Source organism: Mercenaria mercenaria, chromosome 2, assembly GCF_021730395.1.
Source record: "Mercenaria mercenaria strain notata chromosome 2, MADL_Memer_1, whole genome shotgun sequence".
NCBI lineage: Eukaryota > Metazoa > Mollusca > Bivalvia > Venerida > Veneridae > Mercenaria > Mercenaria mercenaria.
The window spans coordinates 65858942-65882697 of NC_069362.1; the positions used below are offsets into that span (position 1 = coordinate 65858942).

At 37.6% G+C, this 23756-nt stretch overlaps 1 protein-coding gene across 3 annotated transcripts in view; it reads left to right on the top strand.

The window, feature by feature from the left end:
• Positions 1-23756, top strand: part of LOC128555197 (uncharacterized) — a 43729-nt gene that overhangs the window by 4446 nt on the left and 15527 nt on the right. For 2 of the 3 annotated variants that reach the window (XR_008369864.1, XR_008369865.1), the window contains exons 2-8: positions 2667-2842; positions 3052-3117; positions 4028-4133; positions 4472-4587; positions 5255-5346; positions 14101-14186; positions 15568-16059. Coding sequence is in view for 1 of the 3 variants with exons in the window: in XM_053536805.1 (XP_053392780.1) it covers positions 2667-2842; positions 3052-3117; positions 4028-4133; positions 4472-4587; positions 5255-5346; positions 14101-14186; positions 15568-15699 (774 nt within the window). In the remaining 2 variants the exon portion in view is untranslated. Of the gene's footprint in view, positions 1-2666; positions 2843-3051; positions 3118-4027; positions 4134-4471; positions 4588-5254; positions 5347-14100; positions 14187-15567; positions 21092-23756 lie in introns of those variants that run through there. The other variant, XM_053536805.1, reaches the window with a different exon arrangement.

A 23756-nucleotide genomic window follows, 5' to 3' on the forward strand; every position in this document is an offset into this window, starting at 1 on the left:
TTATAGAACTTCATTTACTGAGGGAATGGTTACAGAACTTCACATACAGAGGAATGGTTATAGAACTTCATATACTGAGAGAATGGTTAAAGAACTTCACATACTGAGGGAATGATGAAAGAACTTCACATACTGAGGGTTCTGCAGATACTGAGGGAATGGTTATAGAACTTCATATACTGAGGGAATGATTATAGAATTTCACATATTGAGGGAATGATGATAGAACTTCACATACTGAGGGAATGGTTATAGAACTTCACAAACTGAGGGAATTATGTCTCCCCCAGGAGACGTATTATTTTTGCCCTGTCCGTCCGTCCGTCCGTCCGTACGTCACACTTCATTTCCGAGCAATAACTGGAGAACCATTTGACCTAGAACCTTCAAACTTAATAGGGTTGTAGGGCTGCTGGAGTAGACAACCCCTATTGTTTTTTGGGTCACTCCATCAAAGGTCAAGGACACAGGGGCCTGAACATTGAAAACCATTTCCGATCAATAACTAGAGAACCACTTGACCCAGAATGTTGAAACTTCATAGGTTGATTGGTCATGAAGAGTAGATGACCCCTATTGATTTTGGGGTCACTCTGTCAAAGGTCAAGGTCACAGGGGCCTGAACATTGAAAACCATTTCCGATCAATAACTAGAGAACCACTTGACCCAGAATGTTGAAACTTCATAGGATGGTTGATCATGAAGAGTAGATAACCCCTATTGATTTTGGGGTCACTCCGTCAAAGGTCAAGGTCACAGGGGCCTGAACATTGAAAACGATTTCCGATCAATAACTGGAGAACCACTTGACCCAGAATGTTGAAACTTCATAGGATGATTGTTCATGAAGAGTAGATGACCCCTATTGATTTGGGTCACTTTCCGTCAAAGGTCAAGGTCACAGGGGCCTGAACATTAAAACCATTTCCGATCAATAACTAAGAACCACTTGACCCAGAATGTTGAAACTTCATAGGATGATTGGTCATGAAGAGTAGATGACCCCTATTGATCTTGGGGTCACTCCGTCAAAGGTCAAGGTCACAGGGGCCTGAACATTGAAAACCATTTCCGATCAATAACTAGAGAACCACTTGACCCAGAATGTTGAAACTTCATAGGATGATTGGTCATAAAGAGTAGATGACCCCTGTCGATTTTGGGGTCACTCCATCAAAGGTCAAGGTCACAGGGGCCTGAACATGGAAAACCATTTCCGATCAATAACTAGAGAACCACTTGACCCAGAATGTTGGAACTTCATAGGATGATTGTACATGCAAAGTAGATGACCCCTGTCGATTTTGGGGTCACTCCATTAAAGGCCAAGGTCACAGGGGCCTGAACATTGAAAACCATTTCCGGTCAGTAACATGAGAACCACTTGACCCAGAATGTTGAAACTTAATAGGATGATTGGTCATGCAGAGTAGATGACCCCTAACAATTTTGGGGTCACTCTGTGAAAGGTCAAGGTCACAGGGGCCTGAACATTGAAAACCATTTCCGGTCAGTAACTTGAGAACCACTTGACCCAGAATGATGAAACTTCATAGGATGATTGGTTATGCAGAGTAGATGACCCCTAACGATTTCAGGGTCACTCTGTTAAAGGTCAAGGCCACAGGTGCCTGAACATGGAAAACCATTTCCAATCAATAACTTGAGAACCTCTCAACCCAGAATGTTGAAACTTCATTGGATGATTGTTCATGCAGAGTAAATGACCCCTATTGTTTTTGGGGTCACTCTGTTAAAGGTCAAGGTCACAGGGGCCTGAACATTGATAACCAGTTCCGATCAATAACTTGAGAACCACTTGACCCGGAATGTTGAAACTTCATAGGATGATTGAACATGCAGAGTAGATGACCCCTATTGATTTCGGAGTCAGTCTATTAAAGGTCAAGGCCACAGGGGCCTGTTCATGTAAAATCATTTTTTGGAAGTAACTTGAGAACCACTTGACCTACAATGTTGAAACTTAATAGGATGATTGGACATGCAGAGTAGATGACCCCTATTTATTTTGAGGTCACTTGATCAAAGGTCACGGTCACAGGAGCCTGAACAGTGACTTGAGAACCACGAGGCCAAGAGTGTTGAAATTTAGCGGGATGACTGGACATGCCAAGTAGATGATCCCTATTGCAGCCAACCATCAGTGTCTCTTTGACTTTCGCTCCTGACCCCTATTGACTTCTTGCCTATAGGACTTTGAATTGGGGGAGACATGCGCTTTTTTACAAAAGCATTTTCTAGTTTTGATAGAACTTCACATACTGAGGGAATGGGTATAGAACTTCACATACTGAGGGAATGATTATAGAACTTATATACTGAGGGAATGGTTATAGAACTTCACAAACTGAGGGAATGATGATAGAACTTCACATACTGAGGGAAGGGAATGATTATAGAACTTCACATACTGAGGGAATGGGTATAGAACTTCACATACAGAGGGAATGATTATAGAACTTCACATACTGAGGGAATGATTATAGAACTTCACATACTGAGAGAATGGTTGTAGAACTTCACATACTGAGGGAATGGTTATAGAACTTCACACACTGAGGGAATAATTATAGAACTTCACATACTGAGGGAATGATGATAGCATGATAGGAATGGTTATAGTGTCTTATTGTTACAATTATAGGTGTTTGTTGAGGAGAGAAAAAGAGATGATAAGTTCATGACAGATAATGACATTGAGGAGATTTTGGATGAAAGTTGTGGTACAAAAGATGATATTCGCAGAGGGATTGTGGGATACCCAAGTCATCCACTGTATAAACAGATAGCAGCAATGTTACAAAGCTGGATGGAGTCAGGGTGAGTTATATTGTTTAAATACAGGCTATAAGTAAATAATGAAGATTTATCCACAAAATTAAGGTAAACATGAATGTTATTTTTCTGTATATTTTGTGACTGTATATTACATCTATAATATAAAAGTTACTTCCAGGCATTGACCATTTCTAGATCTGCCAGTAACCATCCAGTCTGTATTTCATATATAATATATATTTTATTTCCAGGCATTGTCCAATTCTAGATCTTCCAAAATATGATCTACTTGATGAACAAGTTTATGTTGAATCCAGGTAAGTATTACCAGTGTTCTAATAAGTTAGAAATGGCTACTTTTAACCCATTCCCTGCTGAATTTCTATAATGAACTTGTCCATCTTTCAATTTTGACTACCATTAACTATTAAAAGGGGTGCTTACAAAAAAGATTCTGACTGAATGGCGAACAGTGCAGATCTTGATCAGACTGCACAGATGTGCAGGCTGATCATGATCTACACTGGCCGCAAATGCAGAATCAATGGTGTCCAGCATGATAAGGGTGAAGTACACTAGCCAGTTTTTACAGGCTGTTATATAATATGCAATGTACAAGAATGATTTAAATTTCAGTTTTGAAATATAATTTGTTAAAGAATATAAAAAATGAATTATTTTTACTCCCTCTTGAGGGAACTGTCAGTCTATCACACATTCTTGCATTCTTGCTCTACAGTTTCTATCCACATCAAACGAAACTTGGTATACATCATCAGTATGAAGTGAACTTGTGCATATTGCTGGGACTTTCACATACAATAATTTGTTGTTTGTTTGTCTAATTTTGGATTTTGAATTATTTAATACCTGTATATCTGTGCATGGTATACTGAACTCCTCCAGTTCAAATGAAACATGGTAATACATAATGAACATGAAGTGGACTTGGGGTATATTTTTGGGTCTCTTATGTGGGAATATATCTTTGAGTTAAGGCTCCTTCTTTACTTTGAAATATTACATCTGTACATTGTGTGCATAACTTCTACAATTTCTAAACTTGATATGCTTTATTAATTTTGTTCCATGTTACACTGAATAATTGTGCATTGATTTGTCTGTTCATGTCTAATGTTATGCCCCTATTTGACTTAGTATAATTCTGTCAAGCATTTTAAGGAGGCATGTATCATACATTGTTGACTTTACTCTTGTTATTTTCAGAGCAGCAGTTATTTCATCAATCTCTCCGATGTTGGAAGGACTTCAGACTCTTCATTCCCTATGGGTGGAGGAAGAAATAGTGTTCCGAATCAGGGAAATACTAGTGGTAAATGCCTCTGTACCCATAGTCTGAGACATTTTGCTTGTCAGATGGATAAATTAAAGTTTTCATAAGGAGTTGGAAGGTTTTAGCTTGGTTTTGAAGAATTATGTAAACGTTTGGAAAAGAAACTAAAACATGTTTCCTAATTAGTTTATGTTGTTGATGTGTAAAATGAAAAATAATTTACCTGCATTTTCCGTGGCACGTGTTTGAAGTTGAAGCTGTAACTGATCTTTATTTAAAACATTTGGACATATTCATGTTCCAGACTAACGGATAGGAGCATGATAATAAAAGACTTATATGGATTACCATAATCATGTTGTTGCTATGGTTTCCAGCTTCTAGGAAAGAGAGGTATCCTAGATTTGCTAGGCGTCAGGAAGACTGTTGGAACAAAAGATCTTTGGCCACCTGCCAGGAGTAAACTGTATGCCAGCTTCACAGAACTTCATTCGTAAGTTGATTTTTACAGTATGATTTTGATTTTCAATTTGTAGTTCAACTGTAAAGTAAAGTGAAGTCATTACTGTCAGGACCTGCTGCCATTTAAGATTCAGCAATTCTTTGTCCTACAATTGTCTAACTTAATAGGATGATTACCTGTGGTCATTAAATAACCCCTAATGTTTAGGGATCAGTAGGTGAAAAGTCAAGGTCACAGCATAAATGACATACCAAGTTGCCTTTGGGTGCATAATATAATGTGTTTTATTAACAGCTTAATATGTTAAATATATATTTATAGTCATTTCCATGTCATTTCCATTGGTTAAAACACAGTCACATGATTAGTGATAAAAAGTCATATTTACTCATGCACTTATAAAACCCACTGCAATTATACGTAGTCCTTAAATAGATAAGAGTTTATACAACAACTGTTACCTTTATGTTTCTGATGCCCTTGGTCAGAATCACGTTTCCCTAGTTGATAAATTATCAAGAAAACCTCACCTAAAAGCTATAAATGCACAATACCTTCTCTTACAAATCTTATGTTCATGATTTCTTATTGGTATCCAACCTATATACATAAGTATTAACAATAAAAATGGTGGTATCCAACTTTTATACATAATTATGTACTTGTGGTAACAAACAAATTTATACTGATATTTTAGACAGAAAGCAGAGCTCTATGTTGGTGCACGAGCTTTAGCTAAACATCATCACAGGGACCAGTCAGACTCGTGGTGGGGTAACTGTACAGGAAGTAAGTATACTGTCTACCAGTCAGACTCATGGTGGGGTAACTGTACAGGAAGTAAGTATACTGTCTACCAGTCAGACTCATGGTGGGGTAACTGTACAGGAAGTAAGTATACTGTCTACCAGTCAGACTCATGGTGGGGTAACTACAGGAAGTATGTATACTGTCTACCAGTCAGACTCATGGTGGGGTAACTGTACAGGAAGTAAGTATACTGTCTACCAGTCAGACTCATGGTGGGGTAACTGTACAGGAAGTAAGTGTACTGTCTACCAGTCAGATTCATGGTGGGGTAGCTGTACAGGAAGTAAGTGTACTGTCTACCAGTCAGACTCATGGTGGGGTAACTGTACAGGAAGTAAGTGTACTGTCTACCAGTCAGACTCATGGTGGGGTAACTGTACAGGAAGTAAGTATACTGTCTACCAGTCAGACTCATGGTGGGGTAACTGTACAGGAAGTAAGTATACTGTCTACCAGTCAGACTCATGGTGGGGTAACTGTACAGGAAGTAAGTGTACTGTCTACCAGTCAGACTCATGGTGGGGTAACTGTACAGGAAGTAAGTGTACTGACTACCAGTCAGACTCATGGTGGGGTAACTGTACAGGAAGTAAGTATACTGTCTACCAGTCAGACTCATGGTGGGGTAACTGTACAGAAAGTAAGTATACTCTTTGGATATTAGTAAACTGAACATTAGTGATAGACCTGCATGAATTGTAACAGTTTTTTTAGCACCATGGGAGTGGTTTTATCCAACCTGTTTAAGCTGAGGTGGGTATGAACCTTTAAATTTTAACAGCAGAGGTTTTGTCCAACCTGTTAAATTATAATAAAACAGAAGATGAGGTTTTGAATGCTCCATCAAAATTGAGTGGGAAAGGTTGAGTTTTATGGTTTGTCTGAGAGCAATTAAATTGAAAACATTGTTAAGCAGTAGCTATGGTAAATAGTCAGATACACTATAACAAGGTGCAATTTTCTAAAATTGAGGATTGTCCTGAAAATAAGTTTGGCAGCAAGAAAGTTTCATGGAGGTCAGTAAGACCAGGGACCTAGATGATTCTATGGTAAGAACAACTGCTATACATTGCATTTAGAAGATGCCTGCATAATTACTAGGTTATATTTTGTCTACATGAAATACAATTGACCTCTTCCAAGGGGATGGGGCCTCTGTGGCCGAGTGGTTAAGGCCGCTGACTTAGATCACTCCTCACCGATGTGGGTTCGAGCCTCACTCGGGGCATTAAATTCTTCATATGAGGAAGCCATCCAGCTGTCTTCTAGAAGGTTGGTTCTTCCACTATCAAAGCTGGGAAGTCGCCATATGATCTATAATTGTGTTGTTGCGCATGACAGCCAACAAAAACAAAAAATAAAAATCTTTCAAGGTGATGAACAAGTGTTATGTTAAAAGAAAAATATCAAATGGTTTCAAAACAAGACATTTCCATTATCACTATTGTAAACTCGATACCTGGCAAACACAGATAAGAGCTGTTTGAGCAATATTTCTGGTCTCGCAATACTGTTAAAGAGACATACATATTTTCAACAGCTCTCGTATACATCTGGTCTTTTTTTTTTTCCGAATAATGTTGTTCCAAGTAAAACTTGACCAGCCCGACATCCAGAGACCTAATGATTCTTCTGACTTGTAAATAGTTACATAATTTCAGCTGAATTTTTTTGTTCAGGTTTACTAGCACCAGGGTTCACCTTTTTGCCTGTTTCATGATTTTCATGCCTGGCTGTGAAATTTGTGAAATATCTGTGGACCTGCAGGCTGTCGACAGCCAGTCTGTCCATTGTTTGTTGTCCAGCTGGTTTGTAGGAGCTAGGAGTGCCTGTGTATATTGTTGTGAACACTAAAACCTCGAGACTAACAGCGATTATACTGAGAGTAAATATTGCCAGTGAACGTAGGATCACAGATTTCTGTTGCCTTCTTGTTGAACCGATCATCATTATTGAGGACTGGAATCACTTGCCTTGAATTCCCCATCAGTTGATAGGCTTTGACTGCTTGAAAGGAAGAAATACTTGCATTATGCATTTTGCAATGATGTACAGTTCTTCAAAATACTATACCATACTTGTTGAGTTTTAGTCTTGGGCAGGACATTTTTGATTTAGTGATTTTTATTTGATAAGAACCTTTCTTAACATACTTGTAGCTTAATAACAAAAAAAAACAATGACATTTCTTGTGTATCAGTATGTTTGCAAACATTATCATGATACGAACTTAACCATTTAATATACAGTTATACACTTGTCATGGTTTTAAAAGTTTTTCCTGCCAATTTTCAAAGGACAGGTAAAAAAGCAGCAAAAAATTGTTTCAGAAGTTGCACAAAAGAAATCTCCAGTACATGTATATAATGAATTCACTTGCACTTACAGATATTATAGATGTGAAGGAATATTTGACCAATATTTCACTGAAACCAACTAAGTGATTTCCTTGAGATGAAAATTGTATATATTATGTTTGGAAACATGTAAAAATAGTGTGAAAGTGTACTCGGGCTGACTGCATTGCTTTATTATTAAGAAAGGTTCAGTTTGGGTATCATAAGGCAAGAATTATAAATGGGAAGGGTTTACACTCTAACCCAGAACAGGATATCTAGTCCGTACTGCTCTTCAGATTCATTGCTTAGTATCTTGGTTGAAGGGTAGAGATCCGGTTTCTGTGATATTGCCAGTAAAATAATAAGGAAACAAACAAGAAATTTCTGGGAAATTTATTGATGTAAATTGACTTGCTCCCTATTTGGCTTCTCTGCTTTAAATATTAGCTCACTCACCAAACTTTACTAAACAGATAGTCTGGTTATAATTTATAATTATTTGAGCGGCACCATGAGAAAACCAACAGAGTGCATTTGTGACCAGCATGGATCCAGACCAGCCTGCAAATCCGCGCAGTCTGGTCAGAATCCATACTGTTCGCTAACAGTTTCTCTAATTGCAATAGGCTTTGAAAACGTACAGCATGGATCCTGACCAGACTGCGCAGATGCGCAGGCTGGTCTGGATCCATGCTGGTTGCAAATGCACTATGTAGGTTTTCTCATAGTGCCGCTCATTTATTTTTCATTAGATGCTCTGTCACCCAAGATATTACAAGCAGAATATGATCTTTAATTGATGATGTTTAACCCAGAGTATTTTAGCCATCCAGTAATACCTTGACATGGCTTATAATACCCCTTCTTAGCACTAATATTTGGTTTTGCTTGTGAAAAGTCATATTATATAATATAAACAGACATATTTGTTAGAAATGATAAGCATAAATGTGACTTTAAAGTGAAACTTAGATGCCAAGACCTTTAAATGTTTGGTCTTTTGAAACAATGATTTTTGTCTGATACTACTCCAGTCAACATTATTTGCATGATAAAAGATCCAAGTTCTCATAAAAATCTGTATGAAGATGTTTTATGCATTTACCATACTGTTCTATGTTTTACAATGTTCTCAGAACATATAGAAGTTCTTCTTCTGTTTTTGTTATGAAAAAAATGATACAGGGATGATGATGCAAGAGTCACTGTTAAATACCAACAAAGTTATAAAACTATATTTACCTTGTTATGTTCCATTTTGACATATAAGTTTGTATTAATAACCTATACTTTTTTTTCCATATTAAACTGAATCATATTTAAGTAATTTTTCCTGTTTAATTTAGCCCAGGGCTTGATTGATGTGACAACGTAAACATGTGATCTGTCATTAACATCCTCATTGCACACACAGTTGTCTTATTTATAACAAAAAAGAGAGATAAACTGCAGCTGGTTAAGTTAGTTTCATCACTGGCGTCCCCACAAACATAAGAAAAAGTATGTTTTAGAATATTTATTGACTGTGTTCATTCAGGAATAACATTTTTGATAGGTAATCAACTCCTTACGTAGTTAGATTAATGTTTATTATTTAATTAGGTAAATTTTTATTGTAGGTTAAAAGGGCAGGTGGTCATTTTGATTTTGTTTGTGTAATTGATTTTATTAAATTTACACTTAATTATATTTACTGAGCGTTTGATCCACAAAAGATGGTCAATCACACTAATTCTAAAATGTGATTGTTTTTTACCTGGTTGTCTCTCAAACCTAGATAGAGGTTTTCATTATTATATAAACTGGATATAAGAACAGTTTTATTGCTGGAACATTTGTCAAATAGTTTGATTGATGATATAGGGTAATTCAGTAGAAATTAGAATTCCTAAAATTATGATTACCTTCCTTCATCTGTCTTGAATTACAACTAAGATAGATTGAAAAGAAATTAATTCTAAAGTTACAAGCAGTTATGGAACATGTCTATTTGTTCAGATTGTTTAAATATCTCTCAATATCTGTGAAATGGATTTAAAAACAAAACAAGAAACATTTAAATATTTTTACCTTGAAGGGAGGTAAATGCAAGGTTTTATGGCAGACAATACAAGATAATTCTGGTTTAGATCTGGCTCAGTGTAACAGACCTTTTTGTTCCTTAAATAAATCTTCAGATTAATAAAAGAAAAGTGAATATGTCATCGAAATGATGAGAATGAAATGGTGAAATGAGTGAACATTAGATGGTAAATTGAGAGGTTCCAAGGTGAATGTTCCCCATTACTATTTGAAATCATTCATTTTCCACCTCATCATCACAGATATCATATGACACAAGATCCGTAGCTTTGGCACCAATATTTCATGAATTATGCCCCCTTTTTACTTAAAATTTCAGGTTAAATGTAAGATGCACTTTCACTCTAGCTCTGTTATTACAAAATGGATTTGATTCAGAGTTAAAATAGTCTTTCCACATGATCACCCACATCATATGACACAAGGTGTATAATTCTGGCACCAATATTTCTTGAAGTATGCTCTGTTTTTACTCAGAATATCAGGTTAAAATTTTAGTGCACTTTCTCTATATCTTTGTTATTAATCAAACCGAGTCTGCTATTATTCTTTTGGGTTGCATTCTTTGCTTCCAGAGGATCTTTTTACAGATTTTATTGTGCCCCCCATGAGTGGTGGGGGCATATAGATTTGCTCTTGTCCATGCGTCCGTCCGTCCGTCCGAAGTTCGTGACACGCCTAGCTCAAAAAGTATTTGATATAAATAAATGAAACCTTGCATGAGTCTTTATCATGATATGAACTTGCGCACGTTCTATTTTTCGTCTGGCTCTGCCCCCTAATTTTAGAGTTATGGCCCCTGAAATAGTCAAAAATGCACATTTTTACCTTGTGACACGCCTAGCTCAAAAAGTATTTGATATAGATTCATGAAACCTTGCATGAGTCTTTATCATGATATGAACTTGCGCACCTGCTATTTTTCATCTGGGTCCGCCCCCTATTTCTAGAGTTATGGCCCCTGAAATAGTCAAAAATGCACATTTTCACCTTGTGACACGCCTAGATCAAAAAGTATTTGATATAAATTGATGAAACCTTGCATGAGTCTTTATCATGGTATGAACTTGGGCACCTTCTATTTTTGGTCTGGCACCGCCCCCTATTTTTAGAGTTATGGCCCCTGAAATAGTCAAAAATGCACATTTTCACCTTGTGACAAGCCTAGCTCAAAAAGTGTTTGATATAGATTCATGAAACCTTGTGTGAGTCTTTATCATGATATGAAATTGTGCACCTCCTATTTTTCATCTGGGTCCACCCCCTATTTCTAGAGTTATGTCCCCTAAAATAGTCAAAAATGCACATTTTCACATTGTGACACGCCTAGCTCAAAAAGTATTTGATATAAATTGATGAAACCTTGCATGAATCTTTATCATGATATGAACTTGCGCACCTTCTAATTTTCATCTGGGTCCGCCCCCTATTTCCAGAGTTATGGCCCCTGAAATAGTAAAAAATGCACATTTTCACCTAATTATGTGCCTCAAAAAGTATTTAATGTAAATTCATGAAACCTTGCTTGAGTCTTTATCATAATGTGACCTTGCACACTTGGCATTCTTCTTGAGAATTTTAGCGTTTATTACAGAGTTATGGCCCTTGAAATAGCCAAAATAGTGGATTTTTTGTTTGTGATGCTCATAGCTCAAAAAGTATATGGTATAGAATAATGAATCTGTTTCATAAATATTTTTTTTGAGGCTATACCCCATTAAGACTGCAAACATTTTAATGATTTCCCCTTATTTGTGACAAAGGTACCAGTGGGGGGCACACCCTGTGTCCTACAGACACATTCTAGTTGACTCAGACTTAAAATTGTTGTTCTGCATCCTCATCCTCATCATGTGACATAACTCTGGCACAAATGTTTTATGAATTATAATCCCTTTTTACTTAGAATTTCAGTTTAATTATGTCTCCCCCAACATATTGTTTTTGCCCTGTCCGTCACACTTCATTTCCGATTAATAACTGGACAACCATTTGACCTAGAATCTTCAAACTTCATAGGATGGAAGGGCTTTTGGAGAAGACGACCTATTGCTTTTGGGGACACTCCATCAAAGGTCAAGGTCACGGGGGCCTGAACATGGAAAACCATTTCCGATCAATAACTTGAGAACCACTTGACCTAGAATATTGAAACTTCATAGGATGATTGGACATGCAGATTGGATGACCCCTATTGATTTTGGGATCACTGCAATAAAGGTCAAGGTTACAGGGCCTGAACATGAAAAACCATTTCCGATCAATAACTTGAGAACCACTTGACCCAGAATGTTGAAACTTCATAGGGTGATTAGACATGCAGAGTAGATGACCCCTATTGATTTTGGGGTCACTCCTTTAAAAGTCAAGGTCACAGGGGCCTGAAGATGGAAAACCGTATCTGGTCAGTAGCTTGAGAACCTGACCCAGAATGTTGAAACTTCATAGGATGATTTGTCATGCAGAGATGACCCCCATCGATTTTAGGGTCACTCTATTAAAGGTCAAGGTCACAAGGGCCTGAACATGAAAAACCATTTCAGGTCAATAACTTGAGAACCACTTGACCCAGAATGTTGTTAGTATTATTATTATTATACCAGAGTTATATAGCGCCCTTTTCATGGTAAACACGATCAAAGGCGCTTTACATATAGCAAACGCAGCCATATAGCAAACACAGTCATCCTCCATTAGTACAGACACAGAGCGATCTGACCAGAGGGACAGAGTGAGATAAAGCCCCCAGAACAGATAGAGATACAGATATGCAGGTACAGGCCTGTCCGGCTAACTTAGCCTAACTCTTTGCGAATAGACAGTCTGGTTCTTTAACGTGCCCGGTGTATAGCACCAGTACACACAAAGCCATCTTTCCTGGGAAGAACCAGTACAGGCCTCTTAGTCAGGTGGGAGACACTCAAGAGCATCTCAGAAATTTCCAGTGCCTGGACTGGGATTTGAACCCCAGACCTCTGGATTGGCAGTCAAGTGTGTTACCACTAGACCACCGGCCCACCTGTTGAAACGTCATAGGATGATTGGACATGCAGACTAGATGACCCCTATTGATTTGGGGGTCACTTGATCAGAGGTCAAGGTCACATTGGCCTGAACATGGAAAACAGTTTCCAGTCAATAACTTGAGAACCATTTGACCCAGAATGTTGAATCTTTATAGGATGAATGGTCATGCAGAGGAGATGACCCCTATCGTTTTTGGGGTCACTCTGTTAAAGGTCAAGGTCACAGGGGCCTGAACATGGAAAACTATTTCCTGTCAGAGTAGATGACCCCTATTGATTTTGGGATCACTCTATATAAGGTCAAGGGTACAGTGGATAGAAAATGTAAAATCATTTCCAGTTGAGAACCATTTGACCTAGAACCTTTAAACTTCATAGGGAGATAGAAATTACAGAGTAGGTGACCCCTATTGTTTTTGGGGTCATTCTATCAAAGGTCAAGGTCACAGGGGGCTGAAATAGAAAAGTCTTTCCAATCAATAACTTGAGAACCACTTGACCCAGAATGTTGAAACTTAATAGGATAATTGGACATGCAGCGGAGATGACCCCTAATGATTTTGGGGTCACTTGATCAACGTGGAAAACCGTATCCAATTCATACCTTTAGAACCTCTAGGCTCAGAATGTTGAAACTTAGTTAAATGATTTGACATGCCAAGTAGGGGATCCCTATTGCAGCCAACCATCAGTGTCCCTTTGACTTTCGCTCTTGTCCGATATTGACATCTTGCATAATATGACTATGCATTGGGGGAGACATGCGCCATTTTACAAAAGCATCTTCTAGTTTTGATGCTTTTTCACCACATTACGGTTCTTACTTAATAGATTTGATTGAGACTTAATATGGCTGTTTGACATCATCATATGGTAACAGTACTGTAGCACCAGTGTATTATAAATTATGCGCCCATTTTACTTAGAATTTCAGGGTAATGTTTTCATGCTTTTGCTCTGTCACAGTTATTACAAAATAGATTTGATTTAGACTTACAATAGCTCATTATTAGCTACATGATATGATACATGGTGCATAACTCATGCAGAAGTATTCATTGTCAAATTTTTTATCCACACTGGAGTCATTAAGCACTCCAGCAATTGGGCCCTATTTTACTATGCAGCATCAAAATAATTGAGAGGGCTATCCCCGTGAGTCAGGCTGTGACAGTGCGTGTTGCTGTTAAATGACTAATTAATGTAGATTTCACCAAGTAAAAGCCAGTATTGCTGTTTATTAGTATTTCCATGTGGTTGTAAGTTGTTGTATTTCTGTATTACAGCGGAGAAACAGAAGAATGAGCATGCTCTGAAGCTTGTAAACAAGATTTTAGACAATGCCACTTGGATCAATATACACTGGTTACCAGTAAGTAGAAAATCATGGATACATTAAAGTTAGATTTTTTACTTCTCCTGAAATTTGTTAAAGATGAGATTATAGTATAAAATTCGTCACCTTAGCGTAAAAAGTGAATAAGTCCTTCTTTAAGTCAATGCAGTTATCCACTTCTTGCACAGAGGTGACAAAATGGATGGTCTCGCATCTGACAACTGTTTTCCTGCATTAGCATGTTCAAATGGCTCCTCTTGGCTGGTTCATCAGGGACCAGAAAAGCTAAAATTAGAAGAAAAAATCTTTAAACATCATTTTCTCATGAACCATAGTTATTTAATATTGTATAGTAATGTTGCCATTTTAAGAAATTTACTCCCGGTTGCCATTGATTATGTCTCCCATCACACAGTGGTGTTATGTCTCTCACCACACAGTGGTGTGGGAGACATATTGATTTACTCCTGTCTGTGTATGTATGTAGGTGTGTGTGTTTGTCTGTCTGTCACAAATCTTGTCCGCACTCTAAGTCGAACATATCTCATCCAATCTTCACCCAAGTTTGATAACTAGCGAAATCGGCCCAGGCACTTTGGAATTATGGACCTTGAATTAACGAAAATTGGCCTTTTTACTCTTGTCCGCGCTGTAAGTCGAATATTTCTCATCTGATCTTCACCAAACTTGAACAAAATTTGTTTGACGATAAGTCCTCGACCAAGTTCAATAACTAGCCAAATCGGCCTAGGCACTTCGGAATTATGGCTCTTGAATTACCAAAAATCGGCCTTTTTACTCTTGTCCATGCTCCAAGTCGAACATTTCTCATCCGATCTTCACCAGACTTGAACAAAATGTGTTGTCCAATAAGTCCTCAGCCAAGTTCGATAACTATAGCCAAATCGGCCCAGGTACTTCAGAATTATGGCCTTTGAATAACCCAAAATCGGCCTTTTCACTCTTCAAAGGTATATTTGTAGTGAGTAATCAGTATATAAAGACTGACTTAATATTTAGATGATTAGGCAGTTGTGGGAGACATGCGTTTTTATCAAAAGCAGCTCTGGTTCTTGAAATGATTTTCGTTTCTTTATTCCGAGTTCAGGCTTTATTCATCATTTAACGCAAGTACTTACAACTTACCAAACATGCATAACTACCTTAATTGGAGTTATAGTTATCTAAAATACTGTGTAAGCACAACAAAGTAAAATATCTTCATATTTATGTGGTCCTGTAGATTATCAGTTTCCCTACTATCTGGTGTATTCTTGGTATAAAACTAAGGAAAAACTATTTATATAAACCATTGCTTTTATATATCTTGAATGTTTCAGTAGAGATGTTTGATAGTTGATTATGGTATTTATTGCAAAACTATGTGTGTTAACATTTAAAAGATATTTTATTGTAGCAAGATATCTATGTGATAGAGGCTCGTGGACCAGAAGGATATGGTGCAAGATGGACAGCTGATGGGAAGCAGTTCAGAGGATTTCTCGAGCCACAGATGGTAGATGGACACGAGGTTGGCTGGAGACATTGACGATAGATGGACACAAGGTTGGAGACATTAATGCAGGCTGTACCATATCATCTCTATGATGATCTATGATACATGATCCATGATGACTGTGATACACATGGAGTTTTATATTGTGCTGGAGCACAGTCAGTCACTAGACATCGTACCAGTATCTCACGTTGAGTATTTCATGAACAGCAAGAATATTGCATCGTAATTCTGCAAAACACCTAGAAGACTGCAATAATATGAACAAAGACAGGAAGTCGGGAGATGAAGAGTTTGGAATTACAGAATAGCTTCATTGATTTTCATAAGCTATTTGGAATGAATTACAGATTGGCATCAGTGACTGCATAAAATATTTGGAATTAATTACAGGTAAGCTACAGTGACTGCTTAAGATATTTGGAATGATGTAATCTTTTAATAACTTCACTGTGGTTCAGATATAAGTTGTCAAAGTTGTATTTCTTGTTGTATGGAAGTTATGTAAAAGGTTGAATTTAGAATCTCAGCGTTGTCTTGATATTTGGTGTTTATTGATTAGAATGTCAGTTTCATAACAGCATGTTTCTCTGTTTTGATGAGGAACCATTAATTATTTTATGAATTTTGATTGAATACATGCAGCAGTAAACTAACTTTATCAGTTTTGTTAGAGGTGCACAACTTGGTACATGTTTACATATTTATTTTTTGTAAAAATGATGTTCTGTCCAAGTTTGTTATAACTTGTATTTTGTGAAAATGGACTTTTGTGTTAACATATTGCTAACTTATTGGTATTCATTCGTTTCAAAGTATCCAGAAACAACATACTGCAAGGAGTAAAAATGAGATACTTCTGAAATAATAACAAAATAAATCAATATTCAACATGGATTTTCATAGTGTTCAAAGTCAGTTCTCATTTTTGCAATGTCACATATACATTGTTAATGTGGCAGAAATAAGGAGAATAGTGCAAATGTTCATACATGCATTTCTAGTATGGCATATTTTTAGCTCACCTGTCACGAAGTGACAAGGTGAGCTATTGTGACCGCTTGATGTCCATCGTCCGTCAACAATTTGTAAAAAAATCTTCTTCTTGAAAACCACTGGGCAGAATTACACCAAACTTCACAGGAATGATCCTTGGGTGGTCCCCTTTCAAATTATTCAAAGAATTGAATTCCATGCAGAACTCTGGTTGCCACGGCAACCAAAAAGAAAAACTTTAAAAATCTTCTTCTCAAAAACCAGAAGCCCTAGAGCTTAGATATTTGGTGTGAAGCATTGCCTAGTGGACCTCTACCAAATTTGTTCAGATCATGACCCCGGGGTCAAAATTGACCCCCCCCCCCCAGGGGTCACTTGATTTTACATAGGAAAATGTTAAAAAATCTTCTTCTCAAAAGCCAGAAGCCCTAGAGCTTAGATATTTGACGTGTAGCATTGCCTAGTGGACCTCTACTAAATTTGTTCAAATCATGACCTCCGGGTCAAAATTGACCCCGCCCCAGGGGTCACTTGATTTTACATATGAAAATCTTCAAAAAATTTCTAAAAATAAACCAGAAGGCCTAGAGCTTAGATATTTGACATGTAGCATTGCCTAGTGGACCTCTACAAAATTTGTTAAAATCATGACCCCCGGGGTCAAAATTGACCCCACCCCAGGGGTCACTTGATTTTACATAGGAAAATCTTAAAAAATCTTCTCAAAAACCAGAAGCCCTAGAGCTTAGATATATGGTGTGAAGCATTGCCTAGTGGACCTTTACCAAGTTTGTTCAAATCATGACCCCGGGGTCAAAATTAACCCCCCCCCCCCTTCCACCAGGCTTGATTGTACATAGGAAAATCTTAAAAAATCTTCTTCTCAAAAAGCATAAGCCCTGGAGCTTAGATATTTGACATGTAGCATTGCCTAGTGGACCTCTACTAAAATTGTTCAAATCATGACCCTGTGATCAAAATTGACCCTGCCCTAGGGGTCACTTGATTTTACATTTGAAAATCTTCAAAAAAATTCTAAAAATAAACCAGAAGGCCTAGAGCTTAGATATTTCACATGTAGCATTGCCTAGTGGACCACTACAAAATTTGTTTAAATCATGACCCTCGGGGTCAAAATTGGCCCCGCCGCCGGGCTTACTTGATTTTACATAGGATAATCTTAAAAAATCTTCTCCAAAACTAGAAGCCGTATAGCTTAGATATTTGACATGTAGCATTGCCTAGTGGACCTCTACTAAAGTTGTTCAAATCATGACCCCGGGGTCAAAATTGACCCCGCCCCAGGGGTCACTTGATTGTACATAGGAAAATCTTAAAAAATCTTCTTCTCAAAAAGCATTAGCCCTGGAGCTTAGATATTTGACATGTAGCATTGCCTAGTGGACCTCTACTAAAGTTGTTCAAATCATGACCCCGGGATCAAAATTGACCCTGCCCTAGGAGTCACTTGATTTTACATTTGAAAATCTTCAAAAAAATTCTAAAAATAAACCAGAAGGCCTAGAGCTTAGATATTTCACATGTAGCATTGCCTAGTGGACCACTACAAAATTTGTTTAAATCATGACCCTCGGGGTCAAAATTGGCCCCGCCGCCGGGCTCACTTGATTTTACATAGGATAATCTTAAAAAATCTTCTTCCCTAAACTAGAGGCCCTAGAGCTTAGATATTTGACATGTAGCATTGCCTAGTGGACCTCTACTAAAGTTGTTCAAATCATGACCCTGGGTTCAAAATTGACCCCGCCCTAGGGGTCACTTGATTTTACATATGAAAATCTTCAAAAAATTTCTAAAAATAAACCAGAAGGCCTAGAGCTTAGATATTTCACATGTAGCATGGCCTTGTGGACCTCTACAACATTTATTCAAATCATGACCCCCGGTTTCAAAATTGACCCCACCCCAGGAGTCACTTGATTTTACATATGAAAATCTTCAAAAATTTTCAAAAAATAAACCAGAAGGCCTAGATCTTAGATATTTGACATGTAGCATTGCCTAGTAGACTTCTACAAAATTTGTTCAAATCATGACCCCCGGGGTCAGATTGGCTCCGCCCCATGGGGTTACTTGATTGTACATAGAAAAATCTTCAAAATTTTCTAAAAAAAAACCCCCAGAAGGCCTAGAGCTTAGATATTTGACATGTAGCATTGCCTAGTGGACCTCTACAAAATTTGTTCAAATCTTGATCCATGCTGTTCGCTTTTCAATTTTGATGAAACTTCACAGGGTTGTTCCTTGGATGGTCTTCTTTAAAAATTGTTCAAAGAATTGAATTCCATACAGAATTCTGGTTGCCATGGCAACCAAAAGTAAAAACTTTAAAAATCTTCTTCTCAAAAACCAGAAGCCCTAGAGCTTAGATATTTGGTGTGAAGCATTGCCTAGTGGACCTCTACCAAGTTTGTTCAAACCATGACCCCAGGGTCAAAATTGACCCCGCCCCGGGGGTCACTTGATTTTACATAGGAAAATCTTAAAAAATCTTCTTCTCAAAAACCAGAAGCCCTAGAGCTTAGATATTTAACTTGTAGCATTGCCTAGTGGACCTCTACTAAAATTGTTCAAATCATGACCCCGGGGTCAAAATTGACCTCGCCCCAGGGGTCACTTGATTTTACATAGGAAAATCTTCAAAAAATTTCTAAAAATAAACCAGAAGGCTTAGAACTAAGATATTTGACATGTAGCATTGCCTAGTGGACCTCTACAAAATTTGTTCATATCATGACCCCCGGGTCAAGGTACCCCACCCCAGGGGTCACTTGATTTTACATAGGAAGATCTTCAAAAATTTTCTAAAAATAAACCAGAAGGCCTAGGTCTTAGATATTTGACATGTAGCATTGCCTAGTAGACTTCTACAAAATTTATTCAAATCATGACCCCTGGGATCAAATTGACCCCGCCCCATGGGATTACTTGATTGTACATAAAAAAATCTTCAAAATAAACCAGAAGGCCTAGAGCTTAGATATTTCATATGTAGCATTGCCTAGTGGACCTCTACAAAATTTGTTCAAATCATGACCCCCGGGGTTAAAATTGACCCCACCCCAGGGGTCACTTGATTTTACATAGGAAAATCTTCAAAAAATTTCTAAAAATAAACCAGAAGGCTTAGATCTTAGATATTTGACATGTAGCATTGCCTAGTAGACTTCTACAAAATTTGTTCAAATCATTACCTCCGGGGTCAAATTGACCCCACCCCATGGGGTTATTTGTTTAGCTTTAGCAAAGAATTTTATTCAAGAAAGCAATTAAACTCAGGTGAGCGATATAGGGCCATCATGGCCCTCTTGTTTAATCCCCCGCCGTGGCGAGGGATTATAGGAATGGTCTGCTTCCGTCCGTAACAAAATCGTGTCCGGTCCATATCTCCTAAACCCCTTGAAGGATTTTCATGAAACTTGGGTCAAATGATCACCTCATCAAGACGATGTGCAGAACCCATGAGTCAGCCTTGTCGGTTCAAGGTCAAGGTCAAAGGTTTGAGCCTGCCATTTTGTGTCCGCTCTATATCTCATAAACCCCTTGAAGGAATTTTATCAAACTTGGGTCAAATGATCACCTCATCAAGACGATGTGCAGAACCCATGAGTCAGCCATGCCGGCTCAAGGTCAAGGTCACAACTTAGGCTCAAAGGTTTGAGCCTTCCATTTCGTGTCCGCTCTATATCTCCTAAACCCCTTGAAGGAATTTTATAAAACTTGGGTAAAATGATTACCTCATCAAAATGATGTGCAGAAATTATGAGTCAACCATGCCAGCTCAAGGTCAATGTCACAACTAAGGGTCGAAGGTTTGAGCCTTCCATTTTGTGTCCACTCTGTATCTCTAAACCCCTTGAAGGATTTTCATCAAACTTGGGTCAAATGATCACCTCATCAAGAACTCATGAGTCAGCCTTGTCAACTCAAGGTCAAGGTCACAACTGAAGGTCAAAGGTTTCAGCTCTGTATCTCCTAAACCCCTTGAAGGATTTTCATGAAACTGGTCAAATGATCACCTCATCAAGACGTTGTGCAGAATTCATGAGTCAGCCATGTCAGTTCAAGGTCAAGGTCACAGCTAAAATCAAAGGTTTACCCTTTCACTATCTATAGCAGTGGTGGGGGATTTATCTGTCTTTCAGACTGCCTTGTTCTGTTTGAAATGATACAGTTGAAGTTTTGTGGCAGTTTTCTTTATTATATGTTTAGTGACCAGTTTATGAGTTCCCAGATTTGCTGATAAAGTTTTTAAGACTTGAAAAATGTCTTAATTTTGCTAATACCCTGATTTATAATGTACATTTATGTGAAGTTTATAATATGTAGTATATATTTATATAGTCATTGTTACTTTTTATTGAATATATTTTAATAGTTTTTTTTAAATAAAATTAATGAAAAGATGCCTTTGCCATTTTTAACTTTTCTATACAAAGTATAGGGAGAGCTATCCTACTCTTCCTTAAGTTGGTGTTCTTGTCCAGATCTTTGGTTAAATGTTTTGAAGCACTTTCGTTCTATCTCTGTAATTATTCTATGGATTTGATTCAGACTTAAATTAGTAGTTCCTGATCATCACCCGTGTCATATTACACAAGGATCAAAACTCTGACACCAATATTTCAGGAATTATGACCCTTCTTTACTTAGAATTTCAAGTTGAAAGGTTTGATGCACTTGAAACTTAAAACAGTTGTCCCACATTATCATCCCCATCATATATGACAAGGTTCATAACTGGCATAATTTTTTCAGGAATTATGTAACCTTTTTGTCCCCCTTTGAAGGTGGAGGGATATTATTTTGGCATTGTTCATCAGGTCCTTCCTACCTTGCAGGCATCTGTCCATACAAAATGGAAAATACTTATAATTCAAAAAGTATCTAAGCTAGAATCACCAGACCTCATACATTTGTATAATTATTAATTAGCTTATGGTCTTTGCTCAAGTTTAGTATTATCCCCCTTGAATTAGTAAAAGCAGAGAATTTCCCCTTGATTGAAAACAATTGACGTCCGTCCGTCGTCAACAATTTGACTGTTAACACTCTAGTGGTCACAATTTTGGCCCAGTCTTAATGAAACTTTGTCAGAATGTTACCCTCAATAAAATCTTGGATGAGTTTAATATTGGGTCATCTGGGGTCAAAAATTAGGTCACCAGGTCAAATCAAAGGAAAAGCTTGTTAACACTCTAGAGGTCACATTTTTGTCTTAATCTTAATGAAACTTGGTCAGAATGTTACCCTTAATAAAATCTTGGATGAGTTTGATATTGGGTTATCTGGGGTCAAAAACTAGGTCACCAGGTCAAATCAAAGGAAAAGCTTGTTAACACTCTAGAGGTCACATTTTTGGTCCAATCTTAATGAAACACGGTCAGAATGTTACCCTTAATAAAATCTTGGACAATTTCGATATTGGGTCATCTGGGGTCAAAAACTAGGTCACCAGGTCAAATCAAAGGAAAAGCTTGTTAACACTCTAGACATCACAATTTTGACCCAATCTTACTGAAACTTGGTCAGAGTGTATTACTCAATGAAGTCTTGGACAAGTTCGATATTGGGTCATCTTGGATCAAAAACGAGGTCACCAGGGCAAATCAAAGGAAAAGCTTGTTAACACTCTAGACGTCACAATTTTGACCCAATCTTACTGAAACTTGGTCAGAGTGTTATACTCAATAAAGTCTTGGACGAGTTCGATATTGGGTCATCTGGGTTCAAAAACGAGGTCACCAGGGCAAATCGAAGGAAAAGCTTGTTAACACTGTAGAGGCCACATTTATGACTGTAGCTTCATGAAACTTGGTCAGAATGTAAATATTGATGATCTTAAGGTCTAGTTTGAATCTGGGTCATGTAGGCTCAAAAACTAGGTGACCAGTGTTGTAAATTTAGCAGCTAGTCTTATTAAAGTTGATTTATTAATTGATTCTACTGATGTGAAACTTTGACCTCTGCTACTAGAGATGTCATTCACCAGTTACCCTCATAAATTGCTTGGGACTGGAGTGTGTATCATTTTATCAGGGTATGTTGTCATCATGTACCATCGTAAACATGTCTGATCTGTTAGAGTTAGAGGTTGCTCCATATTTGGGATGGTACCATCAGTCAACGGTTATCCTCATAAATATTAGGGGTAATCTTTGTCTTTCATCACTATGATACACTCCAAATATGGGAGGGTACCTGCTTTTGTATATAAGCCTAGGTCAGAACTTGGGAGGGGAATTCTTTACTTTTGGCTCGGACTTTGAAAATGACAGATCATAGAAACAAGAAATGAAATATTTACAGTTATAATTATAAGTGACTTTAGACCAGAGGAATGAGAGAAATTATACCTTTGATGACTTATTTCCATCACTAGACAAAATCTCATAATAAACTAACATTGAAAATTGGAATTAAAGTGTATTTTATCAATGGTGTATAAACCCCCTCACCCGAATCTACGTTTTTCAACACTGGTGGCAGCGGTGGGATCGGACTTACACACGTGCTTATAAGAAATTTGGACATATATTTCTATTCAAATATTTGTGGTGACAATTAAGTGATAATTATGGGACCTAAAAAGCAACACGAAAAAGATTCTGTCACAACTGAAGACGATGATAGTCATGAACAATTATTAGCTGAAGTTGAACTTTTAAGACAAAAACTTAAATCGGCAGAAGTTGATAACTTGACCTTAAGTGAGAGACTACGCAAAAATGAACAGGAAAGTACTTTACAAAGAGATGAATTAGTACGCAGTTACCAACAACGAATCAATGACATTTCTATGGAAAAAGACAATCAGATAAGAAATTTAGTCAATGAAAGGGACACAGCTTCGAATGAAAACAGCAATACATCAAGGCAGCAAAATCAACAGAGAGGCCGTGATAAATACGAGGTTCCTCTACCAAGGCAAATTATCTTTGATGGCAAATCATCCTGGGAGAGTTTCATTCACCCATTTGAAGCTATGGTTGATGCGTGCAAGTGGGACAATAGTGAACGTTTGTTCCGCCTTAAGAACAGTTTACGCGGTGATGCTGCGGCATACGCTTTCA